The following is a 25402-nucleotide window of genomic DNA, read 5'->3' on the forward strand; positions in this document are numbered from 1 at the left end:
AATTTGAGTTTTTGAAACATTTAATGAAACAACATCTAAACAACAGTCAGAGTATACCAACGAGACCTTGCAATAATCCAGCGTTGTTGACGGTAGGGTAAATGTCTGCAGTCGCTGGCCGTCAGATGGCTAGTGCAAGTGTTTTGACATTTTCTTTGCAGTCCTTTCTTACGATTTTAGTTTTTTGTTTCTTTTAGGAAACGTGAGAAAGAAGTTGATGAGCTCCATGTGTAACAAGAAGGGGTCCTCATCAGTAAATCTTCAAGAGCATCGAAAGGTCAGTGAAATGAAGGTTGGCCCAGTTGTAAGGCCATGGGGTTGGCTCACCGGGGACCTGCTTAGATGTAGACTGTTTTGTTGCCTGCCCATGAGCCTTTTCTTTTGAAATCAGCTGTTCCCAGTGTCATTTCATTATGGATCTCTGTATAAGCTCTCTTGAGTAAGAATGCTGTCTAATTTGGCATATAGATCAAACCGTATAAAATACCGTCCCTTGGGGAGTTCATTGTAAATTCTGATGGATCCTGAAGACGGCTCTTGAGCATTGAAAACAGTTATACTGTCTAGGTCCAGTTCCTCATAGGTCCGTAGATTCTGTCTTAAACATTTTGAACCATTTTTATGAGCTTATATCAATTTTTAAATATATTTTTGATTGAATAATTTCAAAAGTCTTGCGCTTATCTTAAATATCCAAATAGCCACCTCTCCCAACATGAATTCATGTTTCCAAGTCCTTCGTTAGGGTCGAGGCACCATAGTATCCAGGCTCCCATGGGGTGGTATTCTATACTGTTTGATCTACATGTGTAAATCCATCCATGGATTTGGTAATTTCTTGTGTACACTGTTTAGCAGGCGTCTAATTTCCATTGCATAGATTGACAAGTGTACTAATAGTGAAGTGGAGATCTAGGGGTTATTAGGGCTTAGAGGGGGAAAGTGTATTTGTTGTGATTGAGTAGAGAGTATTTTTTTTTAATTTTATTTTATTGCATTTGTATCCCACATTTTCCCACCTATTTGCAGGCTCAGTTTTAATAGCATTGTCATTTCAGGATATCAGATACAGTTAGTATTGTGTAAAGATTAAGTAGGGAAGAGAGGAAAGAGGGGATTGATTAGGGTAGTTATAGAAGGTGGACTTTCATAACTGAGTAGGTTGGTGGGGTGGTTTAGTGAGGTTATCGATTATTGTGCTTTGGATCCTTCTCTGTTCCTTTATTGAGAGTGAGGGATGGGTTTGGCAGTCTCATGATTTAATCCTGTATTTATTCAAATTTGATTTGCTCACTTTAGCAAAATAGTCCAGAGTGGATCATAGTAAAACATCTAAAAAAAGAAAACAAAAAAAGCTAAAACCTTTTTACAAAACAAACCATATGAGCAGACCGCCAAAACCTGTCGTTTCTTTCTTTACAACATCCGTAAAATCCGCCCCTTTCTTTCCGAGCACTCTACCAAAACCCTCATCCACACCCTTGTCACCTCTCGTTTAGACTACTGCAATCTGCTTCTTGCTGGCCTCCCACTGAGTCACCTCTCCCCTCTCCAGTCGGTTCAAAACTCTGCTGCCCGTCTCGTCTTCCGCCAGGGTCGCTTTACTCATACTACCCCTCTCCTCAAGACCCTTCACTGGCTCCCTATCCGTTTTCGCATCCTGTTCAAACTTCTTCTACTAACCTATAAATGTACTCACTCTGCTGCTCCCCAGTATCTCTCCACACTCGTCCTTCCCTACACCCCTTCCCGTGCACTCCGCTCCATGGATAAATCCTTCTTATCTGTTCCCTTCTCCACTACTGCCAACTCCAGACTTTGCGCCTTCTGTCTCGCTGCACTCTACGCCTGGAATAAACTTCCTGAGCCCCTACGTCTTGCCCCATCCTTGGCCACCTTTAAATCTAGACTGAAAGCCCACCTCTTTAACATTGCTTTTGACTCGTAACCACTTGTAACCACTCGCCTCCACCTACCCTCCTCTCCTCCTTCCCGTTCACATTAATTGATTTGATTTGCTTACTTTATTTATTTTTTGTCTATTAGATTGTAAGCTCTTCGAGCAGGGACTGTCTTTCTTCTATGTTTGTGCAGCGTTGCGTACGCCTTGTAGCGCTATAGAAATGCTAAATAGTAGTAGTAGTAGTCTCTTGTAACCAGAGTTAATATTGTGATGTCATAATGCCTCAGGCCACCAATAAGAGCCAACCTCATCAGTGATGTCACAATGGCTTGATTGTCCTATACTTGGCTCACTTTTATTACATAGCTCTTTGAGCAGGGACTGTCTTTCTTCTATGTTTGTGCAGCGCTGCGTACGCCTTGTAGCGCTATAGAAATGCTAAATAGTAGTAGTAGTAGTAGTAGTGTACTTTCATATGTATTGATTTGTAACAGACATTGAGAATGATAGTCATAAAAGGTGTGACCCAACTGCAGTCCAGTTCAGTATCATTAGAAAATGAATAAGTTTGTGCAGACAAACAGGTGATCATTTGGATCTTTGTAAATGGGTGACATTTGCTGGACAACTCATGAATACCCTTTGAAGGTAGGGAAAACATTGTGGATGCAGAGTCTTCCTTTGGAAACGGTGCCTTCCAGCATACATACCCCTTTCTTACACGATGTCCTGTGAAGAGCTGCAGATTCCTTGTCCCACAGGGAGTTATTTTCTGGAGTCCTACTTGCCGTTTAAATTGCACTTTTGAGAGTTTGCTGTCTAAACCAGCACATTTTACCATGACTTGGTTTTCTGCAGTGTATTGTGTTTTGTTACCTTTTTTTTTCTAAGGAAAAATGGTGAGAGAAAAATTTCTGACAAGGAAGATTCTTATTGCTGATAAGAGAATCAGGAGACGTTTGTAGATTTGTTCATCTTTTTGAACACTTTCTGAAGGTTTTTGTAAAGCATCCTACAACGTGTCGAACAAGTGTTTGCACAAAACCTTATTGGACTATTCTATCCTGCTATTTGATATCTGCTTATCCACTTCTGTGTCCCTGTCCTGTCTCCCCTTATCATGTCCACATTGCTGCAGTCATGATTTCTACAATTCCCCAGTTCTTTCTTCTCTTCCTCCTCCCCATCACTCCCTGAATGTTGACTTTACTGCTAGCTTCCTTCCTCCCTTTGCTCTCTCTTTGCGTTCTGCTCTATTATTCCTATCATTTTCAGTCTTAACCCCCACCCCAACCCTGTTGTATACAAGCTTCATAACTCTCCAACTTGGGGTCTGCCAGTGGTTCTCAAGCCAGCCCTCAGCACACAGTTTTTCAGGATAACCACAGTTAATATAACATAGTAGATGACGTCAGAAAAAGACCTGCACGGTCCATCCAGTCTGCCCAACAAGATCAACTCATATGTGCTACTTTTTGTGTATACCTTACCTTGATTTGTATCTGCCATTTTCAGGGCACAGACCCTAGAAGTCTTGCCCAGCACTAGCCCCGCCTCCCAACCACCAGCCCCGCCTCCACCCACTGGCTCTGCCACCCAATCTCGGCTAAGCTTCTGAGGATCCCTTCCTTCTGAACAGGATTCCTTTATGTTTATCCCACGCATTTTTGAATTCCGTTACCGTTTTCGTTTCCACCACCTCCCGCGGGAGGGCATTCCAAGTATCTACCACTCTCTCCGTGAAAAAATACTTCCTGACATTTTTCTTGAGTCTGCCCCCCTTCACTCTCATATCATGTCCTCTGGTTCTACCACCCTCCCATCTCTGGAAAAGGTTTGTTTGCGGATTAATACCTTTCAAATATTTGAACATCTGTATCATATCACCCCTGTTTCTCCTTTCCTCCAGGGTATACATGTTCAGGTCAGCAAGTCTCTCCTCATACGTCTTGTAACGCAAATCCCATACCATTCTCGTAGCTTTTCTTTGCACCGCTTCAATTCTTTTTACATCCTTGGCAAGATACGGCCTCCAAAACTGAACACAATACTCCAGGTGGGGCCTCACCAATGACTTATACAGGGGCATCAACACCTCCTTTCTTCTGCTGGTCACACCTCTCTCTATACAGCCTAACAACCTTCTAGCTACGGCTACGGCCACCGCCTTGTCACACTGTTTCGTTGCATGAGAGAGAATTGCATTTACTATCTCCATTGTGTGTGGATCTGTTTGTTGCATATTGATTGTGGATATCCTGAAAATCTGGCCGGCTGGGTGTTTCCCACCCCCACCCAGGGTAGATGTATATAAACTAGGTGCACTTTAAACAGTGCTTCTGAGTCCTTGTACTGGTTTCCCATGTATTTATATATACTTAATGTAGTTGTTAATTATACACACATTTTTTACTTGTAGCATTTCTGATGAAGTGTATTGATTAACAGTGGTGTCATTCTTTCTTTGAATTTCTGGGGGATGGAGACGGACTTTCTTATGACATCAATTTCTTCCTCTGGAAAAAAGGCAACTTTTGTTCCATTTTGCAGATGTCAAAGGATTCTGATATTAAAAAGAATTTTGATACAATTATTTACATATCAAGCAATCTTGGTATGGACTTTGTCTTTTTATATTAGATCTGAATATGTTTATATATCGTGTTTTGTAAAAATACTAAAAACTCTGCTTTTTAAGAAATTAGAATGTGATTGATTTTTGTAATGTGAAATTCAGGCTGTGTATCCTAGGAATTGCTAGCTGACTCTTTGATCCGCATCTGGTCTTGGTAATATGCAGAACATAAGTTGTGTATTTGTAATTTGTATTCTGTTAGATGGGGGGGGGGGGGGGGGGGGAGGATGGTGCCTATCACCAATCCTCTTCACATACCAAGTGCAAGAACATCACCTTCACTTGTGACCTGACTGCTACAGCTCTTCACACCCTTCTGCATTTTTTTCACATTGTGCTCTTTTAAGAACACAGTTCAAGGTGCATCAAAGTAGTTTATTTCACTGATCTATGCAACCTATTCTACACCTTTTCAATGTGTGAGAAGAATTATTTTTTATTGTTAATTACTTGTTGAATGTTTTTATAAAAAGCCTCAGTCGTGTAAGTTTTCACGTTCCTGTTCCTCAGTAGTAGGTGAAGCCCTCGCAGTAATAAAAGCCATTAGTTATTTAGAACAAGTGTCTACTAACTTTATACAGCAAGATGAGCAATCCTGGCAGAATAGCGTAAGCTCTTCCTAGTTGGCTGTGGACCATGTATCTCTCATAGATGTTTCTATTGGATTCACCTCTGGGTCGCTTGAGCACATTCGCATCGTCCTGGCTCTATCTATCTATCTATCTATCTATCTATCTATCTATCTATAGCGCTACAAGATATACACAGCGCTGTACACCATACACAGAAGACAGTCCCTGCTCAAAGAGCTTACAATCTAGATCACTGAGTTGTTTCTTTTGCTTTGTTCTTATGATCATTGTCCTGTCCTGTTGAAAGGTGAATCTTCTCCCTGTCCCAGGCCTGTAGCAGATAAACCGGTTTTCTTCCAGCGGTCTGAGATCCTGGGGAACTGGGTTCAATTCCCACTGCAGTTCCTTTGTGATCCGGGGCAAAGTCATCTAACCCTCCATTGCCCCAGGTAGTAAAATTTTGATTCTGAGCCCGCTAGGTACAGAAAGTGCCTGCATATAAAGTGTACAGCGCGGCGTACATCTCGTAGCACTATAGAAATGATTAGTAGTAGCAGGATAAGAACATAAGCGTTGCCACACTTGGACAGACTGAAGGTCCATCAAGGCCAGTATCCTGTTACCAAGTACGTGGCATGATCCCAAAAGAGTAAAACTGATGCTGCTTATCCTAGAAATAAGCAGTGGATTTTCCCAAGTCCATCTTAATAATGGCTTATGGACTTTTCTTCACACCCAAGGGATATTCAAAAACACAGACATTTTCTTGTAGCATTCTACCAATTTGTACCTTTGAGTAACTTTATTGCAGTGGTTTCAGCAGCTCTGAGTTCCACATGTTTAGACCTTTGCTTCCGAATCGCAGAGTGATTCTTCATCCAGGAGTACTCGAATCAACTCTGCTACTATGACTGGACACAGGTGGGCTTTGTTTAACTTATGGGAAATAGAGCAACTTAGTGTTCCTTCTTCTGAAGCACTTTTTGAGTATTTATAAAATTGCTTTGCCACATGGAAAATGTAGAGCATATTGTGTAAATATCAGTGAAACAAACTGCTACTTGAATGGATTTTGGATTGCATTTTAAAGACAGCAGAATGTAGAGATATACAGGGCTGTGTAGTTTTACAAAGCACTGTTGGTCAGATTACCTTAACCTGTTCCACATTTAGTGGTGCTTTCAGGCTGTCCACAATCAATATGCATGAGGTAAATTAACATATCCAGGTGACTAGCAGTGGGGTTTTCGGGACAAGTTTTCACATAGCTTTGACTGATGGCCTCCACTGGAGTGGAGTAGCAGGCTTTGATCCTTGCAACCTGGGTTCAGTTCCCACTACAGCTCCTTGTGACCTTGGGCAAGTCACTTAACCCTCCATTGCCCCAGGTACCAAAACTTAGATTGTGAGCCCTCTAGGGACAGAAAATGTCCCTGTATATAATGTGTATGTCTGGTAGTGCCATAGAAATGATTAGTAGTAGTAGATAGTAACTTCTTTACCTACAAGGATGGGGAGAACTTTTCCCCCTCCTCATTTCCCCTATTGCATATACGTCATACTAAATGGTTTCTTATCCTTAAACAAAATATACTAGACAAAGGGACCCTGAGTTAAACACAACAGTTTAAAAGTATTACTTAATTTCCTTGAGGCATAAAGTTATCCAACAGCCATATCACCCATGTAAAGAATTAAATGCCCCCTTGAGCAAATTTGATGATCAGCCAGCCTTGTTGAATCTAAACCTCACTATATTTTGAATGTTTCAATGAGAGTGAAGTAGTCACTACAAAGTTTCTACAAGAACACTTATATGTCACATTCAAAGGAAATTCCAATAGAGCTAAAAAAAATATATAGTTCTTGATATACAGTGGTGGAAATAAGTATTTGATCCCTTGCTGATTTTGTAAGTTTGCCCACTGACAAAGACATGAGCAGCCCATAATTGAAGGGTAGGTTATTGGTAACAGTGAGAGATAGCACATCACAAATTAAATCCGGAAAATCACATTGTGGAAAGTATATGAATTTATTTGCATTCTGCAGAGGGAAATAAGTATTTGATCCCCCACCAACCAGTAAGAGATCTGGCCCCTACAGACCAGGTAGATGCTCCAAATCAACTCGTTACCTGCATGACAGACAGCTGTCGGCAATGGTCACCTGTATGAAAGACACCTGTCCACAGACTCAGTGAATCAGTCAGACTCTAACCTCTACAAAATGGCCAAGAGCAAGGAGCTGTCTAAGGATGTCAGGGACAAGATCATACACCTGCACAAGGCTGGAATGGGCTACAAAACCATCAGTAAGACGCTGGGCGAGAAGTAGACAACTGTTGGTGCCATAGTAAGAAAATGGAAGAAGTACAAAATGACTGTCAATCGACAAAGATCTGGGGCTCCACGCAAAATCTCACCTCGTGGGGTATCCTTGATCATGAGGAAGGTTAGAAATCAGCCTACAACTACAAGGGGGAACTTGTCAATGATCTCAAGGCAGCTGGGACCACTGTCACCACGAAAACCATTGGTAACACATTACGACATAACGGATTGCAATCCTGCAGTGCCCGCAAGGTCCCCCTGCTCCGGAAGGCACATGTGACGGCCCGTCTGAAGTTTGCCAGTGAACACCTGGATGATGCCGAGAGTGATTGGGAGAAGGTGCTGTGGTCAGATGAGACAAAAATTGAGCTCTTTGGCATGAACTCAACTCGCCGTGTTTGGAGGAAGAGAAATGCTGCCTATGACCCAAAGAACACCGTCCCCACTGTCAAGCATGGAGGTGGAAATGTTATGTTTTGGGGGTGTTTCTCTGCTAAGGGCACAGGACTACTTCACCGCATCAATGGGAGAATGGATGGGGCCATGTACCGTACAATTCTGAGTGACAACCTCCTTCCCTCCGCCAGGGCCTTAAAAATGGGTCGTGGCTGGGTCTTCCAGCACGACAATGACCCAAAACATACAGCCAAGGCAACAAAGGAGTGGCTCAGGAAGAAGCACATTAGGGTCATGGAGTGGCCTAGCCAGTCACCAGACCTTAATCCCATTGAAAACTTATGGAGGGAGCTGAAGCTGCGAGTTGCCAAGCGACAGCCCAGAACTCTTAATGATTTAGAGATGATCTGCAAAGAGGAGTGGACCAAAATTCCTCCTGACATGTGTGCAAACCTCATCATCAACTACAGAAGACGTCTGACCGCTGTGCTTGCCAACAAGGGTTTTGCCACCAAGTATTAGGTCTTGTTTGCCAGAGGGATTAAATACTTATTTCCCTCTGCAGAATGCAAATAAATTCATATACTTTCCACAATGTGATTTTCCGGATTTAATTTGTGATGTGCTATCTCTCACTGTTACTAATAACCTACCCTTCAATTATGGGCTGCTCATGTCTTTGTCAGTGGGCAAACTTACAAAATCAGCAAGGGATCAAATACTTATTTCCACCACTGTATATATACACTACCGCGCAACCTAAGAATGATTAACGAACAAGCCTCCTTCCGTAAACTACTGAAGACTCACCTGTTTGAACAAACCTACAGAAAGAACCTAAACACATAGAGACCACACTCACTGTTCACCAATGCAATGCACACCCACTTCTTATCCCTCATCCCGCTATCCAGTCAATCACATATTTATTCACAGAACTTTATACACCAAATGTCTTGGTGTCCAACAATGAATGTTTTTTCCCACTGTCTCTTTCCAATGTTTTTCAGTTGATGTCCCATTGTTATATTCCCAATGATATTCGAATGTCTCGCACAACCCTGTTCAATGTAATCCATAACCTAGTTGTAACCAATGTATCTCTATTATTCATATCTTATTGTAAGCCACACTGAGCCCGCAAATAGGTGGGAAAATGTGGGATACAAATGCAATAAATAATAAATAATAATAATAATAATATCAGTCTGGAAAGGTTTAGAAAGCCATTTCTAAAGCTCTAGGGGCTTCACCAAACCTCAATGAACCATTTCTCTTCAAATGGAACATTGGTGAATCTTCCCAGGACTGACCAGCAACTCATCTTGGAAGTCACAAAAATCACAGAAAACCATCCAAAGAACTACAGGCCTCTCTTGCCTCAGATAAGGTCAGCATTGATAACCCCACAATTATAAAAAATTATAAGTGCACTCAATCTGCTGCCCCCCATTACCTCTCTACCCTCCTCTCCCCGTATGTTCCCACCCGCAACCTCCGCTCTCAGGACAAATCACTCCTATCTGTACCCTTCTCCACCACCGCTAACTCCAGACTCCGCCCCTTCTGCCTCGCATCACCTTATGCCTGGAACAGACTTCCCGAGCCCATACGCCATGCGCCCTCCCTGACCATCTTCAAGTCCTTACTCAAAACCCATCTCTTCTCCCTTGCTTTTGGCGCCTAACCACCTTCCCCATTCCTGTTACCTACACTGATTACGTAGTCTGTTACCGTTAGATTGTAAGCTCTCTTGAGCAGGGACTGTCCCTCCCCGTGTTTAAACTTGTACAGCGCTGCGTAACCCTGGCAGCGCTATAGAAATGCTAAGTAGTAGTAGTAGTAGTAGTAGTAAAAAGACTGGGCAAAAATGGGATTCATAGGAGAGGAGCAAGGCGGAAACCGTTTCTGTCCAAGAATAGCCTCAGTGCTCATCTTACGTTTGCAAATGCCCGGATGATTCCCAAGCCTTTTGGAATGGTTCTATGGATAGACAGGATCCAGTACATCTGGTGTAAAGTAAGTACTACATACCACAGCAAGAATGTCATACCATGGTGGTGGTACTGTGATGGTGTGAGGATGGTTTGCTGCCTCAGGACCTAGAAAACCTAACGTTATTGATGGCGCTACGGATTCTGCAATGTACCAGAAAATTCTTAAGGAAAATATCCGTGAGCTGAAGCTGAAACTGAAGTATAATTGGGTTAAATATGCAGCAAGAAAATGATCCAAAACGCAAAAGCAAGTCTACATCTGAATAGCTGAGGAGAAACAAAATGAAAGTATTGTATTGGCTTAGTCAGTGTCCTGACTTGAACCCAGACCCAGTAGAGATGCCGTAGCAGGACCTGAAGTGAGCAGCTCATGCACAAAAACCAACCAGATATTAAATTTAGGGGGTAGTGATTTTTTTTCACATGGTTGATATGGGTGTTGGATATCTTTGTTCCTTATGATACAGATGTTCAAATATTTGAAAGGTATTAATCCGCAAACGAACCTGTTCCGGAGACGGGAAGGCGGTAGAACTAGAGGACATGAAATGAGGTTGAAGGGGGGCAGACTCAAGAAAAATGTCAGGAAGTATTTTTTCAGGAGTGGAGGAGTGGCCTAGTGGTTAGGGTGGTGGACTTTGGTCCTGAGGAACTGAGTTGGATTCCCACTTCAGGCACAGGCAGCTCCTTGTGACTCTGGGCAAGTCACTTAACCCTCCATTGCCCCATGTAAGCCGCATTGAGCCTACCATGAGTGGGAAAGTGCAGGGTACAAATGTAACAAAAAAAAAAATTAAAACAAATGGAGAGAGTGGTGGATACTTGGAATGCCCTCCCGCGGGAGATGGTGGAGATGAAAACGGTAACGGAATAAAAAATGCGTGGGATAAACATAAAGAAATCCTGTTCAGAAGGAATGGGTCCTCAGAAGCTTAGCGAAGATTGGGTGGCAGCACCGGTGGTGGGAGGTGGGGCTAGTGCTGGGCAGAATTCTATGGTCTGTGCCCTGAAAATGACAGATACAAATCAAGGTCAGATATACATATAAAGTAGCGCATATGAGTTTATCTTGTTGGGCAGACTGGATGGACCGTACAGGTCTTTTTCTGCCGTCACCCACTATGTTACTATCAGGCTTATTTTCGAAAGAGAAGGGCGCCCATCTTTCGACACAAATTGGGAGATGGGTGTCCTTCTCTTAGGGTCGCCCAAATCGGCATAATCGAAAGCCAATTTTGGGCATCCCCAACTGATTCCCATTGCGGGAAGAACGAAAGTTTCTGTGGGCGTGTTGGAGGCATAGCGAAGGCGGGACTGGGGCGTGCCTAACAGATGGGCGTCCTCGAGCAATAATTGAAAAGAGAAGGGCGTCCCTGACGAGCACTTGGCTGACTTGGTCCATTTTTTGTTACGGCCAAGCCTCAAAAAGGTGCCCGAACTGACCAGATGACCACCGGAGGGAATCGGGGATGACCTCCCCTGACTCCCCCAGTGGTCACTAACCACCTCCCACCCCGAAAAAAAAACAACTTTAAAAACTTTTTTTGCCAGCCTGAAATGTCATACTCAGGTCCATCACAGCAGTATGCTGGTCCCTGGGGGATGAGGTATGTGTGTGTCAGCGGAGGCATAACGAAGGCATGGACGTCCTTTTTTCAAACATTTTGGACGTCCTGAACTACCTCCCCCCCCCCCCCCAAGGGACGGCCAAATTTCAAGGGAGTGGAGTGGAGGAGTGGCCTAGTGGTTAGTGCAGCGGACTCTGATTCTGGGGAACTGGGTTCAATTCCCACTGCAGCTCCTTGTGACTCTGGGCAAGTCACTTAACCCTCCATTGCCCCTGGTACAAATAAGAACCTGTATATAATGTAAACCACTTTGAATGTAGTTGCAAAAACTTCAGAAAGGTGGTATGTCAAGTCCCATTTCCCTTTCCCCCTTTCCCTTATGACATCACAATATCAGAAGTGAGCCAAGTACAGGACAATCAAGCCATCCATTGTGACATCACTAATGAGGTTGGCTCAGGCACTGGTGGAATGAGGCATTATGACATCACATCACAGTATCACCTCCAGTGGAGGAGTAACCTAGTGGTTAGTGCAGTGGACTTTGATCCTGGGGAACTGAGTCTGATTCCCACTGCAGCTCCTTGTGACTCTGGGCAAGTCACTTAACCCTCCATTGCCCCTGGTACAAAATAAGTACCTGAATATATGTAAACCACTTTGAATGTAGTTGCAAAAACCCCAGAAAGGCAGTATATCAAGTCCCATTTCCCTTCCCCCACTTTCCCCTATGACATCACAATATCTCAGAAGTGAGCCAAGTATCAGGCAATCAAGCCATTGTGACAGCCATTGTGACATCACTGATGAGGTTGGCTCTTATTGGTGGAATGAGTGGAGGAGTGGCCTAGTGGTTAGTGCAGCGGACTCTGATTCTGGGGAACTGGGTTCAATTCCCACTGCAGCTCCTTGTGACTCTGGGCAAGTCACTTAACCCTCCATTGCCCCATGTACAATATGTAAACTGCCTTGATTGTAACCACAGATAGGCGGTATATCAAGTCCCATTTCCCCTTTCCCTTTCTCTTAGAGCACTGGTCTTGCAATCTAGAGGTCGCCGGTTCAAATGCCACTGCTGCTATTTGTGATCCAAAATCCAAATAAATAAATAAATAAAGGTGTGTCGGAGGCATAGCGAAGGCAAGGACATCCTTCTCAGAGAAACGTCCATATTTTGGACGTCCTCAGCTGCCGTCGCAGGGATGGAGGCATAGCGAAGGACGTCCTTCACCCATACACTTTAAAAAAAAAAAAAAGACGTCCCTGACGAGCACTTGGACTTTTCACCTGGACTTGTGTTTTTTTAAGGTTGTAGATGGCTATTATACACACAGCTTGTGTGCGTATATGAAGCTGTCTTTGGCATGCGCAGAGCAGCCATGCATAACGCTTGGCTGCTCTGCACTGGCTTCCCCTCCTTAGGAAGGAAATCATGTGCAAATGAGCTAACAGCGAGCAGCTCATTTGCATGCGATTTCCTTTATGCATGCCTGTTCCTTTCCAAATCGCTAAAGGATTGGTAAGGGAAGTGCTTTTTCCGTTCAGTTAGTGCATCAGTTAGTCCACTGCATTGCCCCCTAGGGTGCCCGGTTGGTGTCCTGGCATGTCAGGGGGACCAGTGTGGTACGAATGCTGGCTCCTCCCACGACCAAATGAGTTGGATTTGGTCGTTTTTGAGATGGGCGTCCTCGGTTTCCATTATGGCCGAAAACCGGGGACGACCATCTCTAAGGTCGACCTAAATGTTGAGATTTGGGTGTCCACGACCGTATTATCGAACCATCTCTAAGGTCGACCATCTCAACATTTATGTCAACCATCTCTAAGGTCGACCTAAATGTTTAGATTTGGGTGTCCATGACCGTATTATCGAAAGGAAAGATGGCCGCCCATGTTGTTTCGATAATAAGGGTTTCCACACCCCTTCGCTGGGACGTCCTGCGAGGACGCCCTCAAGAAAACTTGGACGCCCCGTTCAATTATGCCCCTCTATGTTATGTAAATGAAGTAATAATTAAAAACTCTGTTACATTTTGTTTAAAGATCAGAAACTGTTCAGCATGACATCCTATATAATAAAAGGCACCTCCAACATTCTGAAACTGACTGCATGGCTGAGGCATTCCTGCTCTCTGTATCCATCTCCTGAATTGACATCACGTACTTCCGGGTTCGTCACAAGCAGAAGTGACCAACCACACGAGGTTTCTCGGCTTCAGAATGTTGGAGGTGCATTCTATTAAATAGGATTGGTCAGTTCCTTGAAGCACAGCCAGAGCTCAGTGTCCTGCACAGTAACGCTCAGACACCAGAGAGAGAGGGGGGGCCTGACACCAGAGAGAGGGAGGGGGGCCCTGACACCAGAGAGGGGGGGAGGTATCTCTTTCACACACACACACACACTCTCTCTCTCACACACAGTCAATGTCTTTCTCACTCTCACACACTCTATGTCTCACACTGTATCACATTCACTCTCTGTGTCACACAGTCACTCACATACTCTCTTGGTCTCATACACTCAGTCTCACAGAGAGTCTGTCTCACACACACTCTCTCTCTCTCACACACACACTGTATCTCACATATGCACTTGCACACACTCTCATTCTCACACCAGAGAGAGGGAGGGATGGGGGGCCTGACACCAGAGGGGGGGGGGGGGGGGGGGAGGTGTCTCTGTCACACACACACACTCTCTCTCTCACAGTCAATGTCTTTCTCACTCTCACACTGTCTCTCACACACTCTGTCTCACACTGTATCACACAGTCACTCACTCAGTCTCACAGAGAGTCTGTGTCTCGCACACACTGTAACTGTGTGAAACACATTCTCTCTCTCTCACACACACTGTGTCTCACATACGCACTTACACACACTTTCATTCTCACACACACACTCACACCCAGACTCACTCTCTCTTTCTCACACACACACACTCGCACATTCACTCTCTCTCTCATACACAGTCACTCTCACATACACTTTCTCAAACATATACACTCCGAGGAAAACCTTGCTAGCACCCGTTTTATTTGTGTCAGAAACGGGCCTTTTTTACTAGTATATGCAATAATAGGAGAAATTGGGGGGGGGGGGGGGGGGGACACTTTGATTCTTTTCATTATACAGTGATGTGAAGCAGTTCTCTTCTGAGCTGAGGAGGTTAATCTGAATAGAGCTGCCCAACATTAACTATGCCAATACTCATCTCCAGCCTGAAAAACATTAGAACAGTTTCCAGTGAATGTCCTTGAGGTTGGAAAGGAGAAACAGGGGTGATATGATACAGACGTTCAAATATTTGAAAGGTATTAATCCGCAAACGAACTTTTTCCGGAGATGGGAAGGTGGTAGAACGAGAGGACATGAAATGAGATTGAAGGGGGGCAGACTCAAGAAAAATGTCAGGGAGTATTTTTTCATGGAGAGAGTGGTGGATGCTTGGAATGCCCTCCCGCGGGAGGTGGTGGAGAGGAAAACGGTAACGGAATTCAAACATGCGTGGGATAAGCATAAAGGAATCCTGTGCAGAAGGAATGGATCCTCAGGAGCTTAGTCGAGATTGGCTAGCAGAGCCGGTAGTGGGAGGCGGGGCTGGAGGTTGGGAGGCAGGGATAACGCTGGGCAGACTTATATGGTCTGTGCCGGGGCTGGTGATTGGGAGGTGGGGATAGTGCTGGGCAGACTTATACGGTCTGTGCCAGAGCCAGTGGTTGGGAGGTGGGGCTGGTGGTTGGGAGGCGGGGATAGTGCTGGGCAGACTTATACGGTCTGTGCCGGGGCTGGTGGTTGGGCGGCGGGGATAGTGCTGGACAGACTTTTCCAGTCTGTGCCAGAGCCGGTGGTTGGGAGGCGGGGCTGGTGATTGGGAGGCGGGGATAGTGCTGGGCAGACTTATACGGTCTGTGCCCTGAAGAGCACAGGTACAAATCAAAGTAGGGTATACACAAAAGTAGCACACATGAGTTGTCTTGTTGGGCAGACTGGATGGACCGTGCATGTCTTTTTCTGCCGTCATCTACTATGTTACTATGTTGTGTTTATTTATTCATCTATGCATTCTTGTATCCCCCCTATTATCCAAAAACAAGTTTCGGTTCAAAGTGACTTACAGTTTACATTTTGGTGGAGTTACAGTCGTGTTGTGCAATGTTGAGAGGGCATCTAGAGTTCATGAGGTTATTCATAGAGTTTTTGAAGAGATAGTTTTGAAGAGGAAAAGGTAGTGGTAGCTTTTGTGTTCAGTTGTAGAGTTTTGGTGATATTTCTTTGTATAGTTTTTTTGAAGAGGTAGATTTGAAAGGAAGGCGACTTTATCTTTCTGATTAGCTGTAGAAATTTTTGAAGAGGTAGGTTTTCATTTTTCTGTTCTGAACTGGAGGAGATTTGTGATGCTTCTCATGGTTTTTGGTGTCAAGTTCCACCATTTGGATCCCAGGTAGCTAAATCCTGCTGTGTGGATAGTTTTGTAGATGGTGTTTTTGCAGCTGGGTAAATATAGGAGTAGGTAGTTTCTGTTCTCTGGGCAGCATTTCTTGAGGATAGTTCAGTCATGTTAAGTATATATGTTTCTTGTCTGTGCCAAATTTCAGATGTAATTATTCTCAGAGCTCCTCGTTCCATGTGCTCCTGTAATGATCAATTTTAGATGTCTGAAACTCTGAGCTAGGAAATAATTACTGTCTGCTGGAAATGTTCTGTGTGTTTCCAGATGTGTGAAGACACATTTAATCATCATTAGACTCTCATTTTACAGGTCCATGAGATCTTTGAGTGTCAGGAATGTGACAAGAAATTTATTTCGCCTAACCAGCTCAAGCGCCATACCATCACACACTCAGGTAAACACAGCATAAGAACATCAGAATATTAGCTGTTCCTGGTGGAGGGGGTGGGCTTGTTCTTCCTGGCATATGTGGAAGCCTTCTTTCCTGCCTAAGCACCGTGTTGTAAAATTACTCTCCGTGCTTAAAACCTGTGCAGATTTCCCTGCACAGGCTTTGCCAGAGTCTCAGAATTTCGTATGTGTTGAAACTTACCCCAGGAAAAAGGTACATGCTCTTGACGACTTGAGAAATTCAAAACCCCAGCAGAAGTAGGGCTTAGCTTAGCTTTTCCTGCCTGTCCAACGGGCAGTTGTATGAGCTTCGCTTTCTGCCGGGGCGCTGTTGAAAAGCTGCTCTTTCTGTCTCTGCTTCTTAGTTTCTTCAGCTTGACACTTCCCGTTTAGAAACTTAAGACTTGAATTGGTTTTAGCTGCTCATGCATCTTATTCCATCTCTGCTCACCCTCCAAGGCTTCGCTTCACACAACGCTATCACTACTTCAGGAAGCAGGTAAAAGCTAGACTCTTTAACCAGACACACACACATGGGCTGCCCGTGCTGCTTATCCACTCCTACCCTAGCTAAGATCGTTTTAAGTAGGGTTACCATATTTTGTCCCCCAAAAAGGAGGACACATTCCCTGCCCCCTTTCACACCCTCGCTCCGCCCCTGTCATCCCCCTCCCCTTACCTTACTACTGCCCTGGTGGTCTAGTGACTTCTTCGGGGCAGGAAAGAGTCCCCTCTTTCCTGCCCGGAGCGCTGCCCTTAATGCATCGTTCCTATTGCTGATCCTCGGATTCAAAATGGCCGCCGAGGTCATTTCAACTCTCGGCGGCCATTTTGAATCGGCGCCAAGGATCAGCAACAGGAAAGATGCATGCAGGACAGCGCTCCGGGCAGGAAAGAGGGGGCTCTTTCTTGCCCCGAAGGCGGAAGAGGTCACTAGACCACCAGGGCAGTAGTAAGTAAGGGGAGGGGAGGCTAGCAAAAGAGGACATGTCCGGGTAAATCCGGACATATGGTAACCCTAATTTTAAGCACCTTTCTGACCTCATGTGTAGATATCTTATGTATCTATATGTTCCACCTTTGCTTGAAGAGAAGCTCAGTATAAATCCATTTAATGGGTGGAAAGAGAAAAATCAGCTTGTATCTTTAAATGAACTGCAGTCACTTTTGAACATTTGCATTTGGAAATATACACACACTTGCTGCTGTAGTGACAAGTTGTTCTTCCTGTACATTACATTACCATAGAGTTTTATTCCCCTAAATATCTTAAAATAGGTTTGGAGTGGATCCCATTTAAAAATATAACCAGTTGAAAAGACTGGGAGGTTACAATCATCATGAAATAGTCAATCAGAGAAATTACAGTCACGTATAGATTGAGCTCAGTTAAGCTAAGCTTCTGTAAAATCTGGTTAGGCCAAGCTCAGATTTCTAATAGGTTATCTACAAAATCTTAGTAGAACAAGTAGTACGTAAAATTATGATTAACCTAGCCTGAAAGCTCATATTGTCTAACTAGAGCTGCCTTAAGAGGTTTACAGAAAGGTACATAATCGACTCCAATTCAAATCAATTCTTGTATGCCACTAATACCCCCTTTCCAGGGTTCAGTGCGGTTTACAGTCTAGGAGAGACAAAAGCAAGATAGTTTTAGTGTGAGGTATGAGAAAATGAACAAGGTTGGCAGAGAATTTGATTGAAGGAATGGAACTACCAGTTACAGCTGTTACTACCTTTTGGTTGCCCAGAGCCTGATGTTGGCTTTAGAGAGTTGCACAGGGACAGAAATGCGACCCGTCCCCACCCGTCCCCATGAGTAATCTCCATCCTCGCTCGTCCCGGAGGGGATTCCCGTGGGAGTCCCGTGGACTCCGCGGGATCCCCGCAAACCCCGTTCCCTTGCAGACCTCTAGTTGGCTTCCTTATGAGGAGGAAATGATAAAAACAAAAGCAGCTCTGGGTGACAGAAAGAAGTAACGCTGGAACTGAGGCATCGTTTGCTGTGTGGTTGGGTAACCAAAGCAGGAAGAAGAGGAAGCAGGGTTGGGATGGAACCTAGGGAAGGGAGCCTGGCATCTTGCTTAGCAGATGGGGTAGAGAGTATGGGCTGGGGTGGGGGAGAAAGAATTAAGGGCATGGGGGATCCAGCTTGATGGGCGCGCAGAGAGAGAGAGAGGGCTGGTGGAGCAGGAAGTGTAAGTTGGGAATAGAGGGGGACTTGAGCATATCAAGAACAAAGAGAAAAAAATTGGGATTGGGTGAGAGACCAGGAGAGGATTGATCTGAGTGGGGGACAAGAGAAGGTGGGGCGTTTTGGCCTGGGTAAGCCAAGCTGGGAACATGAGCAGGACTTAGGAGGAGTTTTATGAAAGGAAAAGTCCATAGCCTGCTATTGAGACAGGCATGGGGAAGCCATTGCTTGTCCTGGGATTGGTACATGGGAATGTTGGAAACAGGATACTGGGCTGGATGGACCATTGGTCTGACCCAGTATGGCTGTTGCACACGCTGAAGAGGCCTTTATAAATTGCATGGTGAGGCACACATGTAGAAGAACACACACCAAAAAGGTCACATATACTGCTATGTTGACTGTATATAAGCATTTCTGGCAGCAAGGCTTAGGCAGAGCTGTGTTTTACAATACAGAGGTAGATGCGTTTGCACGCTATCAAGGCTGATTCTTGGTGCTTATTTGATAGGCACAAAGGTGTCTTTATGAAACAAGATTGACGTAAGTGCCCCACACTCTGTAAACAATTTTCAAAACCTCTATCTTTTGAGTAATAACTTTTTTTGTGTGTGTGTGGCATCTAATGATTATTCAGACAGTGATTATATCAGGGTCAATATTCAAAGTGATTCAACCGGCCGGAAAAGTCTCCTAGCTGGTTAAATCGCTTGTGTGTGTGTGGGGGGGGGGGGGGGGGGGGTATACTCTGATATTCAGCAGCTCAGTGTACTGCTGAATATCACCACAGAGAGCTAAATTCAAAGCTGGGTGGTCCGGGGTGGAGCTCCCACTTAAACCGTCTAAGTTCAGCATAAAATCAGTCCTATCTTTCTGATGTCGCTTAGGTGGTTAAGTGCTGAATATCGCATTTAACCACATCAGAGAGAGCCGGCCACACAAAGCCTGACATTCAGTGCCTGTTTCTGGACATGGTTCGGCATTGAATATCTGGGAATAAAGCTACTCTGTCACTGGCTGAATGAATATTGACCCCCTTGTGTTCTGTGATCTGATTAGGTGTGCAGAATTGTGAAATCTTGTGTGCTGAATGTGTAGCTTTGTGCTGGAGTCTGAGTACTTAGTGTGCTTAGTGACACTTGGGTATCATTGATTCAGGCTGTGCCTGGATTTTTTAGTTTTGCGTTGATGTCCCCATGCATACCTCCTACCCACCCCCACCCTCCCACCCTGTCAGACTGTCAAAGTAGTGCTTGGATGTCTCACTTATATATACTATCTGCTACCACATTTGCTTATTTCCGATCTGACGAAGAAGGGCAACCTTCGAAAGCTAATCAAGAAATGTATTAAGTTATGTCCAATAAAAAAGGTCTCATCTTATTTTCTTTTCCATGTTTTATTTTGTTTGATTTCTATTGTTAGTCTTGCATTGAATCTCTGCTGTGTTGATGATGCTTTTTAGGCTTTTCCCTCTTTGGAGTCAGTCACTGTGGATTTGATTTAATTAATCAACATTAGGCTTTAGGAGTATTATTTCAAGGAATGTCCCAATTTCTTCATATATGCCAGTGCTCATCTTCCATAACCTCCTTTAACATGAAGGGCATTAGAGGTCTTTCTAATTGGTTTAGTTTTAATTAGGCTGGCTTAATTACAAAGAACTCTCTTGAGGATTCTTTTGTCGTCTTTCCTCTATGAAGCAGGAAATGAAATGTTCTCACTTATTTTCTGCAGAAAAACGCCCTTACACCTGCGAAGTTTGCAGTAGGTCCTTCAAACGACTTGATCAAGTGACTGCACACAAAATCATTCACAGCGAAGACAAACCTTATCAGTGCAAACTGTGTGGGAAGGCATTTGCTCACAGAAATGTTTACAAGAATCACAAGAAGGTAAAGCTCTGTCCTTGTTTCTTTAATCTATTAAGTGGGAAAGCGCGGGGTATAAATGTTTCAATACAATAATTACAGTCAGGAATCTGAGACTAATGAGAAGAAAGCATCCTGTGCGCTTTTGGATACGGAAACTGCGATGTCTCCTAAGAGTAATGTGGAATTAACGGAGAACGTGCTGTGTTTGTCGTGTCTGGCATTGTAGCCACATGGTCGAGGCTGGAGAACTTGGCCGTTACTGCATGAGCTTGAGCAAAGTCACTTAACGTTCTCTAATAATGAGGAGCATCGTTGGTGCAGTTCAGTGGTGCAGGTAGGAAGGAAGATGACCTGCGGAATCATAAGTTAGGGTTGCGGAGGGGACCCTCTGTGTATGGTATTATTTTATGTGAGTGTGTTGGGGGGGGGTGCAAGGAGAGGGTTCAGAGCACAGCAATAATGCCTAGATTAAGGGCAGCTATCTCTGAGTCCTTGAGAGTGATGGAACCCTGGAGCAGTGGCGTAGCAAGGTGGGGCGCCAGGGGAGCAGCCGCTCCCCCAAACGGAGTTTTGCCGGCGCCTATTTTTTTCTCGTCGTGTTGCATTGAAAATGTACTCCGGTGCTGGCGGAAGTCCGCTGTCCGCCGCTTTCGCCCCCCCCTCCCCCCCCCCCCGCACCGTCAACCTGGCTCCGCTTCTGCCCTGGAGTACATGCCCCCCCCCCCCCCCGTGTTGCCCTCTTTGCTTTTCTTTTTATAGCAGTATAAAAGGCCCGTTTCGGTAGGCAATGAAACGGGTGCTAGCAAGGTAATCCGCCCTCGCAGCGTCCCTCCTGTCTCCCCTGCCCCCCCTGCAGCCACCCATCTGGTCTCAGGACCCCCTCCCCACCAACCCTCCTCTGCCCCTGCAGCCACGCATGTCCAGCGACCCTCCTCTCCCCCTGACCCCCCTGTAGCCACTAATGTCCAGCGACCCTCCTCTCCCCCTGCCCCCCCTGCAGCATCCCTTCTGTCTCCCCTGCCCTCTCCTGCAGCCACCCATGTCCAGCCACCCATGTCCAGCGACCTTCCCGTCCTCTCTTGGCGCATCACCCAAGCCCCTACCCCCTCGCCACCCGCAGCCCCCTCGCCACCCGCAGCCGCCAATACTAACGCTGTCCGGCCGCTGCAAAAGCCAAAAAAAGATTTTAAACCTGAAACAGGGCTCCGTAGACAGCCATCTGGCATTGGCTGTCGTCTCTGCAGCCGCTCCTCCTCTCCCCTCTGACATCACTGTGCTCCTCCGGGGTCTTCCTGCAGGGGCAGTGACGTGGAGGGGAGAGGAGGAACGGCTGCAGTGATGACAGCCAATGCCAGATGGCTGTCTATGGAGCCGCATTTCAGGTTAAAAATCTTTTTTTGGCTTTTTTCTTTTTGTACCGGCCGCTGCTGCTCCACAGGAGAAGCAGCAGCGGCCGGACAGCGTTAGTATTGGCGGCTGCGGGTGGCGAGGGAGTTGATGTGCCTGAGAGGGGGGGTAGGGGCTTTGGTGATGCGCCAGGGGGAGGGTCTTGGGTGATGCGTCGAGAGGGGGGTAGGGGCTTGGGTGCTGTGCCGGGGCGGAGGGGCTTGGGTGTTGCGCCGAGGGGGGGGGGGGCACTGAGAGCTGATTAGTAGGCAGGGGGAGGAGTAGGGAAACACGCTCGCGGTTTTGCAGGGTAGGGGCTTGGGTGTTGCGCCGAGGGGGGGGCACTGACACCTTCCCCATTCCTGTTACCTACATTGACTACGTAGTCTGTTACCGTTAGATTGTAAGCTCTCTTGAGCAGGGACTGTCCCTCTCCGTGTTTAAACTTGTACAGTGCTGCGTAACCCTGGCAGCGCTATAGAAATGCTAAGTAGTAGTAGTACTGTTTCCCTACTCCTCCCCTTGCCTTGGAATCAGCTGTCAGTGACATCACTGACGTCAGTGCATTCTAAACTGCCTAGCAGACCACCTCCGAGGGAGCCACGGTCCCAGGCACATTAGAACGTTGGAGATGAGAATTCTTATATAGGATTTGTTACATTTGTATCCCACATTTTCCCACCTAATTGCAGGCTCAATGTGGCTTACATAGTATCGTAAAGACAGTCGCCAATTCCTGTATGAACAAAGTGATATAGTTATTTTACTATTGTTATGCTGTTAACAAAATTGTAAGCCTTATGTTAAACTGTACATGCTATATACACAGCCTTGGGTGAATCTCTTCATAAAGGCAATTAAATCCAAATAAAATGGCAAGCACCCACAGATATGTACGTTGGAGGTGAGAATTATTATATAGGATTGTATTTCATCCCTTGTCCTCTTGCTCTGTTGTCGTTTCCATTTTCCTCTTTTTCCCTCCTTACTTTGCAATCTGCTCAAACATTTTTTGATGGGTGGGGTATAAACCTTTAATATACTTGAAACTATGGTGTAATTAAAAAAAAAAATCAGGTGGCAAGAACTGAAATCAGCATTAGTGTTATGGGAGTAATTGTGTTAACCGTCTGCCTTTTCTTTAACCTTTATAGAATTCTAACCTAGCAGGTGAAGTACAGGCCTATAATGTAGGCAGAGCATTTAGGCCACCATAGAGCTGGTGTGCCGGCACTTCAACGCCACAGATAACGTGCAGAAGTGTCAACTCTGTCCGGACACCTGCCTGTAGTTACAGATTAGCGCTTAGGAGGATTTCCAGCTGGCCCCCGCTTTCTACGCTTAGCCCGTCCCCCTCGTTCTATAATCACATGCGCACGTTCTCACTTTTAACCACACAGGTTACAGAATAGCGCCGGTACGTGCGTGAATTAACACTGAAAGCGTGGCAGTCATGCGCAGAACTGTGCTAAGGCACTGTTCTACCAGTCTTATAGCATGCCACTGGGAGAGGGACGGGGCAGGGTCATGGCAAGCGCTTACATTCATGAGTGATAGCGTTTTGGTGTGAGTTTTTATGCCAGTCTTTGATGTGGCATCAGTGGTTGTACCTAAAGTTAAGCGCACATATACAAACTTGCGCTAGTATTATATATTAAATTGATACCTGGTATTTGCTTCAAAAATGTAACGGAAATATATACAAGTCCACTGTGAGCAAGTGTATCTCTTGTCTACTAATATTATATTCTGTGTGTGTCGAGGAAAAGACTTCAGATACTCGGTTCAAATAACGGTTTTGAGTCCTGTGAACCGTGACGCTCAGCGTTTACTATGGAATATTCAAAATCTCTTTAGGTAAATCGACTGGTGAGTATCCTCATTAGTCAGAAACACCTCTTGTATTCTATATTCTTCTAGAATGTCTTATATAGTAATGTAGATAAACATGTACTTAGCTTCTATTAGCTCCGCAATTGCTGGGAACGCTAATATTATATAGCAATTATTGCACATAATTAGTGCAGTTTAACCTAGCGCCTTGGTTTAGCTGAGCTTACTAGGAGTGGAGGAGCACCGGTCTTGTAATCCAGGGGTGGCCGGTTCAAATTTATTTATTAATTTATTACATTTGTATCCCACATTTTCCCACCTATTTGCAGGCTCAATGTGGCTTATAGAGTTTGGTTATGACATAATCATTCCATGATATCAGATACAATTGGTGATGTACAAAGATTGAGTAAGGGAAGAGGGAAGGTGTTAGGCAGGCTAGAAGGTGGACTTTAATGATTGGGTGTATTGGTGAGGTAGTTGTGTAAGGTTATGGGTTGTCTCACTGCTGCTCCTTGTGATCTTGGCCAAGTCACTTAACCCTCCATTGCCTCAGGTACAAACTTAGATTGTGAGCCCTCCTGGAACAGAGAAATATCCAGAGTACCTGAATGTAACTCACCTTGAGCTACTGCTGAAAAAGGTGTGAGCAAAATCTAAATAAATAATATTTGAGATTCTACATGGAATGTTGCTACTATTTAAGATTCTGAATGGAATCTTGTTACTCTTTACCATTCCAGAATCTTGCTACTCTTTGGGGTTCTACATGGGGCATAGTGGAATGGAGGAGTGGCCTAGTAGTTAGGGCACCAGTCCTAATATCCAGAGGTTGTGGGTTCAAATCCCACTGCTACTCCTTGTGACCTTGGGCAAGTCACTTAACCCTCCATTGCCTTAGGTACAAATTTAGATTGTGAGCCCTCCTGGGATAAAGAAATATCCAGAGTACCTGAATGTAACTCACCTTGAGCTACTGCTGAAAAAGGTGTGAGCAAAATCTAAATAAATAAATATTTGAGATTCTACATGGAATGTTGAAACTATTTGTAGATTCTACATGGAATGTTGCTACTCTTTAAGATTCTGAATGGAATCTTGTTACTCTTTACCATTCCAGAATCTTGCTACTCTTTGGGGTTCTACATGGAACATAGTGGAATGGAGGAGTGGCCTAGTAGTTAGGGCACCAGTCCTAATATCCAGAGGTTATGGGTTCAAATCCCACTACTACTCCTTGTGACCTTGGGCAAGTCACTTAACCCTCCATTGCCTCAGGTACAAACTTAGATTGTGAGCCCTCCTGGGACAGAGAAATATCCAGTATACCTGACAGTGGCATAGCCACAGGTAGGCCTGGTTGGGTCAGGGCCCACCCACCCACCTAGAGCTTGGGCACACCCAAAAGTAACACAAATTTAGTGGTAGGTGGTGGGGATCCCAAGCTCTGGCACCTGAAGACTTCCTTCTGATGGTAAAGAAAATGCTACTCTCTGTGATACTGGCACCTGTGCATGCTCAGTTTTCAGCACATGCCTGCTACAGACTGCCAAGGTGGAAAGAAGCATTTTCCCACTAGATGAGATATTTTTTGGTGGTGGTGGGATGGGGGAAGAACATTTGGTGCCCACCCACTTCTTGCCTAGGCCCACCCAAAATCTATTGTCTGGCTACGCCCCTGGTACCTGAATGTAACTCACCTTGAGCTACTACTGAAAAAGGGGTGAGCAAAATCTAAATAAATAAACCTCCTATGTGCCTAACTCCTGTTTCTTGCCCACTCACTTTCTAGGCACCTAAATTTAAAGCTGAGCAGGAGGTGGATTTTGACAGGGTCAGTTCTCAGAGCCTCACAGTCTTGTACATTG

General features: G+C 45.0%; 1 protein-coding gene across 1 annotated transcript in view; it reads left to right on the forward strand.

Moving 5' to 3' along the window:
• The window catches only part of LOC115459459 (PR domain zinc finger protein 5-like), a 255896-nt gene that overhangs the window by 74522 nt on the left and 155972 nt on the right, over nucleotides 1-25402 (forward strand). Inside the window, exons 7-9 of the mRNA XM_030189281.1 lie at nucleotides 198-277; nucleotides 16167-16251; nucleotides 20179-20336. Coding sequence (XP_030045141.1) covers nucleotides 198-277; nucleotides 16167-16251; nucleotides 20179-20336 — 323 coding nt within the window. The remainder of the gene's footprint in view (nucleotides 1-197; nucleotides 278-16166; nucleotides 16252-20178; nucleotides 20337-25402) is intronic.

The sequence above is a fragment of the Microcaecilia unicolor genome, unplaced genomic scaffold (genome assembly GCF_901765095.1).
Source record: "Microcaecilia unicolor unplaced genomic scaffold, aMicUni1.1, whole genome shotgun sequence".
NCBI classification, from domain to species: domain Eukaryota; kingdom Metazoa; phylum Chordata; class Amphibia; order Gymnophiona; family Siphonopidae; genus Microcaecilia; species Microcaecilia unicolor.